At 51.9% G+C, this 12,584-nt stretch overlaps 7 protein-coding genes across 7 annotated transcripts; 2 read left to right on the top strand and 5 right to left on the bottom strand.

Moving 5' to 3' along the window:
- Positions 1-22: 22 nt before the first annotated feature.
- On the bottom strand, positions 23-2,621 carry AUEXF2481DRAFT_34569 (uncharacterized protein). The gene has a single exon (XM_013493404.1). The coding sequence runs from the start codon at positions 2,156-2,158 to the stop codon at positions 158-160; it is 2,001 nt and encodes a 666-aa protein (XP_013348858.1). The 5' UTR covers positions 2,159-2,621; the 3' UTR covers positions 23-157.
- On the top strand, positions 2,262-2,938 carry AUEXF2481DRAFT_131867 (uncharacterized protein). The gene has a single exon (XM_013493403.1). It carries the CDS (start codon positions 2,364-2,366, stop codon positions 2,892-2,894), a length of 531 nt encoding a protein of 176 aa, XP_013348857.1. The 5' UTR covers positions 2,262-2,363; the 3' UTR covers positions 2,895-2,938.
- Positions 2,939-3,510: 572 nt separating this feature from the next.
- Positions 3,511-5,405, bottom strand: AUEXF2481DRAFT_24703 (uncharacterized protein; the record flags this gene model as incomplete). The annotated part of the gene is made up of 4 exons (XM_013493401.1): positions 3,511-3,671; positions 3,721-4,289; positions 4,339-4,877; positions 4,932-5,405. The coding sequence occupies 4 exons, from the start codon at positions 5,403-5,405 to the stop codon at positions 3,511-3,513; spliced, it is 1,743 nt and encodes a 580-aa protein (XP_013348855.1).
- Positions 5,406-6,144: 739 nt separating this feature from the next.
- On the top strand, positions 6,145-7,834 carry AUEXF2481DRAFT_61412 (uncharacterized protein; the record flags this gene model as incomplete). The annotated part of the gene is made up of 7 exons (XM_013493400.1): positions 6,145-6,347; positions 6,410-6,625; positions 6,678-6,864; positions 6,916-7,075; positions 7,126-7,137; positions 7,191-7,395; positions 7,450-7,834. 7 exons carry the CDS (start codon positions 6,145-6,147, stop codon positions 7,832-7,834), a joined length of 1,368 nt encoding a protein of 455 aa, XP_013348854.1.
- A 378-nt stretch (positions 7,835-8,212) lies between these two features.
- On the bottom strand, positions 8,213-9,820 carry AUEXF2481DRAFT_75462 (uncharacterized protein; the record flags this gene model as incomplete). Its single annotated transcript, XM_013493399.1, has 4 exons — positions 9,663-9,820; positions 9,230-9,604; positions 8,813-9,166; positions 8,213-8,763 (listed from the first exon to the last, which is right to left on the bottom strand). The coding sequence occupies exons 1-4, from the start codon at positions 9,727-9,729 to the stop codon at positions 8,213-8,215; spliced, it is 1,347 nt and encodes a 448-aa protein (XP_013348853.1). The 5' UTR covers positions 9,730-9,820.
- Positions 9,821-10,362: 542 nt separating this feature from the next.
- Positions 10,363-11,639, bottom strand: AUEXF2481DRAFT_307 (uncharacterized protein; the record flags this gene model as incomplete). The annotated part of the gene is made up of 2 exons (XM_013493351.1): positions 10,363-11,570; positions 11,624-11,639. 2 exons carry the CDS (start codon positions 11,637-11,639, stop codon positions 10,363-10,365), a joined length of 1,224 nt encoding a protein of 407 aa, XP_013348805.1.
- Positions 11,640-11,988: 349 nt separating this feature from the next.
- Positions 11,989-12,395, bottom strand: AUEXF2481DRAFT_34565 (uncharacterized protein). The gene is made up of 2 exons (XM_013493398.1): positions 12,370-12,395; positions 11,989-12,272 (listed from the first exon to the last, which is right to left on the bottom strand). Exon 2 carries the CDS (start codon positions 12,173-12,175, stop codon positions 12,014-12,016), a length of 162 nt encoding a protein of 53 aa, XP_013348852.1. The 5' UTR covers positions 12,176-12,272; positions 12,370-12,395; the 3' UTR covers positions 11,989-12,013.
- Between the last annotated feature and the right edge of the window lie 189 nt (positions 12,396-12,584).

Genomic DNA, 12,584 nt, shown 5'->3' with positions numbered 1-12,584 from the left:
CGAAACGAAAAGTCCTCCATCTCTCTTCATCAATAAACGTACAACGATAAGCTTGCAATGTTCCTCTCCCTCTCGGGAACCGCCCACATAAATATGCACCGCCATCTCTCCTTACTTTTTAGTTTTATACCATCCTATTGAATCACGCTTCCACAATTCATTTGGCCCTGCTGGGACTACCACTCGATCGCATCTGTAGACCGAGGCTTCGTGGTCTTATCAGAACACTGTGTCCTTCAGCTTCGTCGTCAACGTCGACTTCGAGATCCATGACCAACTCATCGCCACAAGTCCTGTCCCTGAGGGCGCCGAGCCTGCTCATTGCGCTAGGGGATTGATGCCGTTCCGAGCGTACATCGTCCAGGTCAGAAGGGGCATCGTCGTCTTCGTGATCGGATACGAGTCCTGGGTTGCTATCCACGGCATGAGGCGACAAGTCGGGTGTCGAGTCCATCATGCCAACAGGAACGTGGCGTGCCATGATTGGTGCGGGCCGAGGACGCGAGACTGGCGAACACCAACCCTTGCGACTCTGCGACTCGTCGTTTGCCGGAGTAACCACAGGCCTGCTGACACTGAATCCTGACGTGCCAACCGGTTTGGGTGTCTCACTGAGCCTCGTCATAGTTTGATCGTCATCGACGGTCTCCGGGCCGAGATCGACATTCTCGCGAGCCTGAGTTGTTGCATGCTGCAAGTCTCCTCCCAGACCACGCTTTGCGAAACGAGCAGAGAGATACGGCGCGAAACTTGATCCAACCAAGGGTTTCGCGTGGAAAGAAGCTGCGGCAGAAGAGGTGATGGGCTTGCTCAAAGTCGGACGGCGGGTTCGCGGCTGAGAAGCTGAAGCTCTCGCCTCATCCGCCTGTCGCTTCCACGTGAATCGCGGCAGAGTCTGAGCGTTCAAGGGATGAACGAAGCCAGCCGGTGGAGGAGCCACAACTTGCGGTACGACGGGCTTAGTCGCCTGCTGTGGTTTCGGCGCTCCGGGTGCTGCCGCAGGGACACCTTGAGGGATCAAATGAGATTCATCCTCCTCAAGTGGCTTTCCACAGTCCAGGGCAGCAGCTTCATGGCTCTTGTAATCGACCTTGTGCGCTATACGGCAGTGGTTCAAGAATCCTTGGACACTAGAGAAATCACCTCGTTGACAGTTGTTACATATCAACTTGACAAAAAGGTTATCAGCTAGTCTTCTTATGACCAGAGGACCCTGTTTGCCACGTGCGTGAGCGGGATAGTTGGGCAAGGCTTGGTTAAGATTGCCAAAAGAATCTCGCATAGAGCGAGATCTGCCAGTCTTTACAACAGTTGCACCACTGTTGCGTGTCGAGCGACCTTCAGGCTGCATCGCGTAGTTGTCAAGCGCCGGCATGACGTGACTGAATGGCACAGAGTCGAAGGTTGGATCGTTGAGAAGCCATCTCGCATAGTGTCTGGTATATGGACCATCTGTTACACCCCATGGTGACGGAGCTTGTGGTTGAGTGAATCCAGATTGAGGTCTGATCGCAGGTCCGGTGCCAGAGGAGAGAGACTCCGACAGTCCAGAGGCTCCAGGGTATGGGATCAACTCACATCTTCGAAGCTGCTCGAGCGCGGTCTGACATTTGGCAAGCTCTTGCTCAATGAGACGCAGTTCACGGTGCTTGAGCAAGATTTCGAGATTAAACTGATGTTCGAGGACGTCTTGCAGCTGCGGTTCTTTCGTCGCTTCCAGAACTTCTGGCCTGTCATTAGTCTCCAAAGGCTGTGTCGGCTTGGCAGAGATTGGAAACGAAGAATCCGTAGTTTTTGCGCCGGAAGCTGTAAATGAAACGTCCGACTTGAGCGGCGAATCATTCTTCATGTATTGAGATGCGTCGTTAGCACAGCTGGGAAGTTCGGTATCCGAAGTCTTAATGTCGATGGGTGCATCACGTTGTCGTTCCTCGGGCACAGATAGATCAGCATCCACGTCAGAGAGCTTCAGGCGCTTCGGGTGATCGAAAGCAGGTAGCGACTCGAAAGACTGGTTATCAGAACGTTTGCGCTTCAATTTGGTGAGCAGAGACATTTCGACACCAGGTGGTTGGCGCATCTTGGGAAACACGGCCTTTTCGGGCTTCTCGTCGCCTGAGGAATCCGTACACCATGGCAAACGAAAGATGCTTTGCATGACCTCAAGGATTAATCAAAGGAGCGTTTCCCAGTGGTTCATCTGCGGACAGGCGAATGTCGCGTTTGGAAATCGCTTTGCGCCGGAATATACGGAATTAAGAGGCGATGCGCGACAGTGAAGTGCGCAAAGACAACCGTCGCAAACTGGTCCAAGAGGTTGCGCGAGGGGCGTGGAAAAAAAAAAAAGGTTGGTGCACAAGGGAATGACAAGAAGGAAGTTTGGTGGAAAAGCGACACAGAAGTCGAAGTCAGAGTCAAGAAGGCGTGATGTTGACGCAAGGCAGCTGCGGTTACAAATCCGGGGGGAAGGTGCGACAACCAATCTTTGCGAGAGTTCGGGTTACCACGGAAAGTGCTGGTACCTTCTGCCGTCCAGCAAGAGCAAGTCTGCCGGAAGGATAAATGGGCGGTTGAGAAAAGGATGGGATGGAGAAAGAACGTCGCGCAAAGGACGAGAGATTATTGGGGATGAAAAGGGGAGATGCAAGGTGCTGCGTAGAGGACAACACGACAGCCGATGCGCCGGGCCCCAAGCCCTGCCCGGCGATAGTTTCTTTTCTTATTGGAGAGTTAAAACATTGATCTACAATCGTCCTTCCCGACTGCCACCAATCGACACGGCGTACACTTTGCACGCGTTATCTAGCCGCCCTCCTCGAGACACGGACTACTATTGTAGGGAATCTCCTAATCATGACTTTGCGTTGCAAGTTTCTCAAATCTCTGTTGTTTAGATGCAATCATCGGGAGCATGCCAAACAGCGCTAGCGTTCCTCGATGCTGGGGAAGATTTGAGCGGCATCATGCAGGACGTCCACCAGTCACGGCGTCCGGCATCGCCTTCTAGCACTAATTCTCTCCTGGCAAGCGCTGCAGTGGTACTGAGTCGAGACGTCTTGATCTCGCGAGCAAACCGACCATCGACCTAGTGCTACCGCGCGATTATGGACCTGCAGTAAATGGCTTCTAGTAGATCTAGAGAAGCTGAAATGGTAATATCCAATATGGGCCCGGCGATAAGAGTCTCGTCCGACGGTCTGAGTCATTAGCGTTGAGCCGCTTTCCATTTCGGCAAATGTGACAGATCTCTCAGCTGGGGTGAGATCTTCCACAGGCTTCAGCTATTGCGTTGCAGTACGAGAGATACGTCGTGTTATCTGACGCAGGGGTACTGGGCAACTGGTTCGGTGCTCGGCTATCGATGTCGTGATACATCCATCACCTTATTCACGACTCACGTCAGTTTATCAGCGCAAGTACGCGCTAAAAACACAACACGTGTTAAAGCTACATGCTTTCTAACCGTATTGTTCGAGGTGAGCTATTTAGATTCCATGCTGACTTGCATTATCAGTCTGCTTTCTTCAGGCGGATGTAGCACTTCTGAGGTTGATGAGTGATTCTGTCGACTGCCATGTAAGTGGCGAGTTCTTCAGGAACTGGCAGCAGCTCAAAGTTCCAAACGATGGAGACCACCAACATACGAAGCCCGATATATGCCAATCGTCGTCCTGGAGGATGGTCAGAAAGTGTCGGCTGTGAGCCAAGCATGTGACATACCAAAGCAACCACGTACTCCGGCGCCAAATTGAAGCGTTGGGCCTGCATTCTTCACGAATTCAGTCTCGTCAGTCTCGCCTATTCTTCTCAGCCAGCGCTCGGGCTTGAAGGCTTCGATATCAGATGTCTCCCAGACACCAGTCTTGTCTTTTGACGCCCGACTGCTAGTGCTGCGTCTGTCCTCGTCTACTGTACCGACAGGCGGCGCGACATAGCCAAAGTACGACATGAAGTTGACATCAGTTCCTTTGGGGATGCGGATACCAAAGATATCGCTATCAATAAGTGCGACGCGGCTCAGAACAGATGCAGTCCCGCCGCAACGCAGGAGTTCTTCCAGCGTTGCATCTATGTAGGGATCATGCAAGGTTGTGACCTCTGCGGCAGTGGGTTGTCTCTTCTCAGCAGTCGCATTAGCGTACGTCGAGCGTAATACCTCACGTAGCTTGTCCTGTGCTGGTCGATTGTCACTCAAAAGTTTCACAGCCCAGGCTACTGTTGTAGAAGTCGTATCGTGACCAGCGATCAGGAAGCCAAAGAGTTCGTCTTTTGCCGCAGGTGTGTCATATCTGACGGTGCATCAGTCTCACGATTCTCGCCATGATTGCTCGGACTCACTGAGGTTCTCTGCCTTCTTTCCTGGATGCCAAAAGTTCGCGTCTGATCATGTGGTCAATGGCAGATCGATCTTTCCCTTGTTTCTCAAGAGCGACAGTCTGACTGTTGGCGAATTTGTGGACAGCCATCTTGATCATGTTGTCTATCTCCTGATCTTTATATCGCTTGGCATCTCTGTATGATTTGCTTTGCCGCAAGAACCAGTGGTGGATCTTGGGGAATGGTGAGCTAATCAGCGGCTCCATGGAGCTCGTCAATGTCAGGATGGCATCGAATGCTGGTGGATGAGGTGCCTGAGGGAACCTGATCGCTTTGTCCTTGCTGCCCGGTAGGCTCAAGTCTGGTATGCTCTCTAACATGTTCGCCTGGCTCTCGATGGTTTTAGCAGAGGAGCCTAGAGTTACTACCCAAATGGCGTCGAGGGTAGTATGTGCTATGTCTTCATGAGCTTCAAAGGGGTGGCCCTTTGCGAGACGTGCTTTCAGATCCCAGAGTCGCACAAGATCCATCATCGCTTCGTGAATACGAGGAGCCGCAACCTTGACTGTAAGTCAGCAGTATACCGAGCTAGCAAACATAGTCACCTGACAAACCTCATGGAGAAAGGCTGGCATCATGGTATCAGCTAGGAGACGTTTTTGCGTCCTGACGATATCGCCCGTCTTCTGCCAAATGTGGTGATGTGGCATAGTGCCGCTGAAGATGTTTTCAAAGATGGTGCTGCGATCGAATTCCTTGTGTCTCCGGAGGAGGACATCTTGCGCCTCACGAAAGTCGGCCACAACCACTGCTGGGGGACCGAAAGGATCCAGGAACAGCTGGATGATGGGAGAATCGTGTTTTTCCATCTCTCGGTGCCACCAATTCAAAGCTTGGCCGTTGTTTTTCTTGATGTAGCTCAGCCATTCGGGTACATCGCCAAATATTGAATTTGCGGCTTTCTTATTGTATGGTATTCCTGGTATGGGTTTGGGTAGAACGGCACGATACAGGACATAGATTAGGGTCATGAACATGGCACCAAGTGCCAGGACACTAGGAGAAAGAAAGAGATACGACATTTGCATTTCTCGATGTGCAGAGAAGTGTGCAGAACTAACAAAAGCACATGGTCGAGCAAGACATGGTTGACATGATATTTATAAGCTTGGTCAGAAGGACTGTTTGATTGATGGGCTGACGTGAGAAGGACGGCAAGATGCAGGTGGCATGGATATGTAGGATGATAGATATTGCTCTGGCTGGACCGGTCAGTGGAGGGGGGTGGTCAGGAATGGACAGAAATGCATGGAGGATGGATCATGCACTCCGGGCTTGGCTGGTGCTAGGGAGTCGGCTGGGGCTGTGCCGAAAGCGGATAAAGGAGTGACGAGCTTACGTAGATGCGGGTTGGAGGACAACAAAACAGCGGCATCAAGCTCGAATAGAAGGCTTGGGGCAAAGATGGATTGAAGATCGACTTTAGCACAGCGCAATGTCATGGCTAGTGAGAATCCGAGCACCGCATCAGGCCACGGCCACTTCGCCCAAGACGAGCACTATGAACAGCAGCAGCTGCTCTCCTACGACGAATCCCCGCGGGACGCCTCTCCCGACAGCGACATTGTAGTCGACACCGCGAACAAGTCGCATTCGCACTCGCAATCACAATCACCGCGTCCAGGCGCCTTTCTTCCCAGAAGACAGTCCTCGTTTGCTCAGCCACGTCCAGCTGGCACTCCCCGAACAACGAATCGTGTCCACTTCGACGTCGAGGACTCCGTCCGGGGCAGCCTTGACAATGCTAGTCACCACGACCATGACTTGATGGAAGAGGAGGATTACTTGACCGCAGACAACTGGAGCAGCAGGAGGCACAATGCCGGTCAACGCGCTCCGCTCCTGACCAACATCGAGGCTCCTTCCGTCACCGTCGCAGAGTCCGACTTCAACCCCGATGACCTGCTGGAGAGTGCGCGCCCAAAAAGCTCCATGTCTAGCGCTTTCATGAACATGGCCAACAGTATCATGTGAGCCACTTTATCCACACCTAGCCACCTCTCTCGTGCATAGCCTAATCACTCTTTCATAGTGGTGCCGGAATCATCGGTCAACCGTATGCTCTCCGCCAAGCCGGTCTGCTTACTGGTGTCGTCCTGCTAATCGTCCTGACCATCACTGTTGATTGGACCATTCGTCTGATTGTCACAAACTCAAAGCTTAGCGGCACAAACTCCTTCCAGGCAACAGTCGAGCATTGCTATGGCAAATCCGGTCTTGTTGCCATTTCCATCGCTCAATGGGCCTTGTAATTCTCATCCAATATTTCCGCCATGTGTGCAATATGCTGATTCTCGTAGTGCCTTTGGTGGCATGATTGCCTTTTGTATCATTGTAGGAGACACAATACCTCACGTCATGTCGGCTCTCTTTCCTTCTCTGGAAGACAGCCACTTCCTCTGGCTTCTCACCGATAGGAAATTCGTAATAGTCGTCTTCATCATGGGTATATCATATCCCTTCTCTTTGTACAGAGACATTTCGAAGGTCGGCCGGTCTTCTCCCTCGGTGCATGTTACGTTACTGATGAATATGCAGCTCGCCAAAGCCAGTTCGCTAGCTCTGTTCAGTATGCTCATAATCGTCATTACCGTCATCACGCAAGGTCCAAGTGTTCCTGCTGAGATGAAGGGCCCGATCAAGGGATCACTGATCATCAACAATGGTGTCTTCCAAGCTATTGGCGTTATATCTTTCGGTACCTGTCTATCTCTGCTGCTTCATGGTCAATTCGCTAACTCGTGACAGCATTCGTTTGCCGTATGCTCATCCCGATCACCCAAATCCAGTGTCTTACTAACTCGCTCTACCAGACCATAATAGCTTACTCATTTATGGATCTCTCCAAAAGCCGACTATGGATCGCTTTGCCAAGGTCACTCACTATTCAACCAGCATTTCGATGCTTGCCTGTCTCGCCATGGCCCTCTCTGGTTATCTAAACTTTGGAAGCCTCACCCAAGGCAACGTCCTCAACAACTTTCCCACAAACAACATGCTCGTCAATATTGCCAGACTGTGAGCCTCTTCATCCCTATCCTCAAGCCAAGCACAACTAACACACACCCCCAGCTGCTTCGGTCTGAACATGCTCACAACCCTCCCCCTCGAAGCCTTTGTCTGCCGCGAAGTAATGAACCTCTACTACTTTTCCCACGAACCCTTTGACCCAAACCGTCACCTCATCCTCACCACCGCCCTCGTAATCTCCGCCATGGGATTAAGTCTACTCACCTGCGATCTGGGTATTGTATTTGAGCTTGTTGGCGCTACTAGTGCTTGTGCTCTGGCATATATTTTACCGCCATTGTGTTACGTAAAGCTTACGCAGAGGAGGACGTGGGAGACTTATGCGGCGTACGTTTGTATTGCTTTTGGGTGTGTTGTCATGGGGATTAGTGTGTTGCTTGCTGGGGCCAAGATGGTCAAGGGGGAAGGGGGTGCGCAGACTTGTTGATTGCTGGCATGACGGAATGGGGAAATGTCGTGGTTGCATATAAAAGGGGCTTCTTGATCGGTTTCCTGGCTTCTTCGATTCTTTGTATACTGTATTACAGAAATGGACTTTCTTCCACCTCAGTTAGGCTTCGAGAGATGACTTGGAGTAAGACATTCCACAGTCGTTACCAGAAGAAAGAGGAGAAGGACACGTTAATCAGAGAAACGTCAGTCTCGTAGCAATTGTGACTGAGCAGTGAGAACAGAGCAACAGCAATACCCAGGCTCCTAGTCCATAGAGCCAGCCAGGTCATCTCAGTGGGCTCATGTAATACTGACACTCCCCACATCTCGTATTCGGTCCATCACCTCTGTAAATGGACTCAAAAAATGGATCCTACTCCTCGTCCTCGTCATCGAATTCTTCTACCTCCTCATCATCGTCACCTCCTCCTTTACCACCGCCTTCTTCACCCTCAGAATCTGAACCAGAGCCTTCACTCTCGCCTTCCGAGCCAGGATCGTAGTCTTCTTCTTCCTCGTCTTCTTGGTCTTGAAGTGCTTGTTCTGCTTTTTGCAACTCGGTCATTTCATCGTCATCGTCTTCTGCAGCTGCTGTGCCAGTGGTGTCGCCATCTGTGGCTTCGGTCTTTGGCTTTGGGTTGATGTTGAGCTTTTTGGCGCGACGGTCTGCTGCCATTGATGCGTCGTTGAGATCGTGGCGCTTGACGTAGGTATCGATACCGGCGAAATCTGCTTGATCGAGCATGGAAAACTCAATGTCTTGCTTGTCTCCGGTGATTGGATCCGGCATGGTGGTTATGACAATGTTGAAGGTGCGTTGTAGGACAGAAGTGTATGAGATTGATTCGATGTTCTCGAAAGTGAAGAGTGCCAGGGGCTTCTTGAAGGCCCAGACAATGCCGACAGAGAGGAAGAATAGATAGCCTATACATGTTAGCAAAGGTGCACAGTTACTGGATCAGCGGTGTCTTACCATCTTTGCTGCCCTTGTGAGCCTTGACGTGATATGCAGCCTCTCCCTTTCTATGGCTTTGGGGTATCGCGCTCGCAAACTCTTGTTCGTTAGGGATGATGACGCTCTTTCCATGGCCAAGCATGCAGGCACTCAGCGATCTCATAGTGCTGGTGACATATGTGTCGACGTCGAGCGGCTCAAAGCCACTGGCAGCCTTGACGTTGACAGGAGCAGTCTCAGGCATAGTCCAGACGATCTGTTCGGCCTCCATGGCTCGGTCTCCCGTCTTAAGGTCGAGAGTCTGATTGGCGAAAATGACAAAGTTCCACTGTCGAGTGGCCTTCTCGGGCACTGGTAAACAGAAGACTTGCTCTGCGATTGACTGTTAGCCTTGTGTTCGCCAACTCTTGCTTGACTACCTCGGGTGTGGCCTACCAATTCTGCTGAACGGCACTGCTAGATTGATGCCAGATCCCTCGTGCACAACTCTAAGGGCTCCTTCTTCGAGTCTCTGCGGGTCTGCTGCCAGTTGGACCGTCATCTTCTTCCTTTGGGGCACGGCGAAACTCGTCTCCGGCACTGAGAATAAGACGTTGGTGACATCCTTCTGGTTGAGAGTTGTCGTCAGATTGAGAGCGGGCGCTGGCGATGCGACAGCAGAGGCAGTCGAGGCATTGCTGGCTTGTGTCTTTCTCTTCTTTGCGTCGGGGGCTGGTGTAGTGTCTTCGTCCGGCGCTCTCTTTCCTGACATGTACTGGGACATGTACTTGGCTATGTCGACAAATAGCTGCATCTGATCGCGGTTTTCTTCTACCTTAGAGTCAACGGTCGTATCTTGCAATGCGCCGGCGACGTTGAGTGGACCTACTTGCTGCAGCGAGGATGCGATCGCATAGCGCTGTATCGTGGCCAAAGGCCACATGAATGGCTTCCATGTCGTGGTGTTTCTTGTACGGGCGATACAAGTCTCGGAACAGTGATTGGGAAAAGTTATTTGATTGCTGCCAAAAAGGTCGTGTCTCGCGTGTCGTGGGCGACGCGAATCGTCAAGGGAGTCGCGTATCACTTCTCAAAAACGTCATGTGCCTGCCTTCGCATACGGGGGGACTCACGAGTGGCTTACGACATTTCATGCTCGAGGAATACTTCTTGATTGCAGAATACGATAGATATGGTTCAAATATGTAAATCCCTGGACGACTTGTGGAATCAATCAAGTCTTGCTCTCCCTCATCTTCCAGAGCGCTTGCAGTTTCATCACTACAACAGCATTGCCTCCTCCACTGTAACCTCCCTCAAAATCAATGGCAGTAACAAAGTACGATTATAATGGCGGCATTCCTCCAGAAGAGAGTAAGAAGCAGAGAGATAGGAAACATGAGACAATTTGTATGGACACCGAACCTGCGCTGTACCGTGAAATCAAGGAAGATCAGATGACAAAGAAGAATAGGGAGGGAAAGCGGAGGTGATCAGAATCCCGTAAGGTGATGGTCAAAGGCGCTGGCTGAAGTGACAAAAAGGAATTCGTAAAGAATCAAAAGATAGTTGGGAATGCAGCAAACAGATTAGAAATTCTGCGCGATACCGCTGTTTCCTGACTGGTAGTTGCCGCCAGCCTCGATGCGTGTATTTCTTCTAGCGCTCACATCGCGAACAATCGGCATACCACTGTCACCGCCGCCGTAAGAGCCGTCGCCATAGGGCCCATGCTGTCCGAAGCCACCATGACTGCCGCCGTACATCTCTGTAGGCGAGTAGGCTTGTCCAGCTTGGCCCACGCCGGCGGATGCATCCGAGCGTTCACTGTGGTTTCCGGCCGAGTAAGACGAAGAAGCATTGGAAGGGCCACGGCGAATGTCGTTGTTGTTGCGGTGTGCACCAGCAACGGGCGCTGCGCCGAGTGCACCCAGATCATCGCTACTGAAGGTCTCGCGTTGGTTCATAAGAGTATCGCCGCTGTGGCCATCCGAGAAGTTGTTGCCGGTCGGGCTGCCAGGCGCAAATCCGCCAGGTTGACTTCCAGTATCGCTCAATTGACCAGCAGTGAGACCACCAGAAATGGTGGTTGAAGCCTTGCGGTTTGACATACCAGTGTTGCCCCAGCCACGGTAACCACCGGTGCCGTCCTCGGCCATCTCAGATCCGTCAGCAGCGACGACAGGCAAGGTGGGGTCGTTGTTAGGATTGTAGCCGTACTCCTCGACTTCCTTTCGGCGCTCCTCCTTTGCGTTGTTTCTTTGCTTGCGCTTTCTCCAGAAGAACAGTCCAGCGAGTACCAGAAGCGCGACAACTACGACAGGGACCACGACAGCGATTGCAGTCTTTCCTCCAGTGCTAAGGCCGCCACTGTTGTTCGATCCTTTGTTGGAACTGCCGTTGGCTAGAGCACCGGCTGATGAAGAGGTGGCGGTAGCTGAAGAGGAGGCAGAGGAGCCTCTGCCAGCAGTCGTGGTTGAGGGTGTGTATACAGAGGTGACGACGACAGTGATGGGAGCGTTGGTTGAGCGGCCTGAGGCGCTTTCGGTCACAACCGACGTGATGAGCTGGGTCGAAGGGGGCTGTGAAGAGGCTGACACGATCGAAGTGACTACGTTGGTCGAAGACGGTTCCACCGTCACAGTGCTTCCCATTTGCGACGAAGAGAAGACCTCGCTCGAGACTGACGAAGCGATGGCGGACGAGACGGACGATTGGACGACATTTTGGGTAGACGATGGCGCTTCGGCGGAGCTTGAAAGAAAGGTCGACGACGACGCCGGAGTCGTGATGGCAGCTATTTCATTGTTAGTCGCGGACAAAGAAGAGCAGTGTGCAAGGCTGACTAACCAGTCGAGTTGCTCATTGTTGACCGGCAGACGAGAGAGGTATCATGCACAGGAAGTGGCACGAGCGATGCGAAGTATGAATATCAAGTCGAATTAGAGTGGAGCTTTGTAGAGGTTGGAAATGTGAATGGCGGGTGCAGGTCGAAGGTATGCGTGTGTTGAAGACGTCCGTTCGGCCTCAGCCCTTCCTCAGCGCGGCAGAGCGAGTGTCTTTAGCCAAGAGTCCCTTCCCTACCTAATGAGGCACAGCGTTTCGTATTCCTTAGTCTTCGTCTCGACCGTTGACATTCCAGGCGATGATCAATGTTACTCCCCTCTGCAACTGTTCTATCTGTCTGTGATACTTGCTACTGTAGAGACATCAATTTAGACAAACAAAGCCTGCGTCTTGTTATGTCTGGCACTCCCTTTTTGGTTTCATCTTGCATTTCCTGGCCAAATTAAGGTTGAGTGCGCCTGTTCCTGTACTGCCTCGTTCAATCCGACTGGCAACCAAAACGTCACGATCTGGTCTGCCTGGCCCTCTCTGTTTTTGCGTCTGGACCAGCGTCATCCTTACCAACTTCCAAAGCGATCACACAGCATTAGCCATCTCATTCGACGAACGCCAATGCGAAGAAAGAAGCAGCTCTATGCCATGTCAAGCAAAGGTTCGCTCTTGCCAAGCTAAGCTATCTCTTTGACTTTGCTCCTTCCCGAACGGAGACCCAGGCTATCGTCTGATCCAGCCTTCTCACACACACCCAGATCAAGGTCAAAATCACATCTTTGCTGCCACCTCGTGATCACTGTGCGAAAACAGCACAATCGGAATTTTGCCGTTCCCTGACGTTTGCGACCGGCCTTATTGCACTCCTAAAATAGACCATGAGTCCATGACGCTCAGTAGGGTAGGATCGGCCCCAATACAACGTTGCGACAACTGGCGAGGTCCCCCGACGATGCCAATGCACGGAAGAGCG

The sequence above is a fragment of the Aureobasidium subglaciale genome, assembly GCF_000721755.1.
Source record: "Aureobasidium subglaciale EXF-2481 unplaced genomic scaffold scaffold_0, whole genome shotgun sequence".
Taxonomy (NCBI): Eukaryota; Fungi; Ascomycota; class Dothideomycetes; order Dothideales; family Saccotheciaceae; genus Aureobasidium; species Aureobasidium subglaciale.
This window is presented reverse-complemented; position numbering and strand designations above follow the sequence as displayed.

Bases quoted from the DNA above. Each gene is read 5' to 3' on its own strand.
- AUEXF2481DRAFT_34569 (XM_013493404.1), bottom strand. From the start codon at position 2,158: ATGCAAAGCATCTTTCGTTTGCCATGGTGTACGGATTCCTCAGGCGAC.
- AUEXF2481DRAFT_131867 (XM_013493403.1), top strand. From the start codon at position 2,364: ATGACAAGAAGGAAGTTTGGTGGAAAAGCGACACAGAAGTCGAAGTCA.
- AUEXF2481DRAFT_34565 (XM_013493398.1), bottom strand. From the start codon at position 12,175: ATGACGCTGGTCCAGACGCAAAAACAGAGAGGGCCAGGCAGACCAGAT.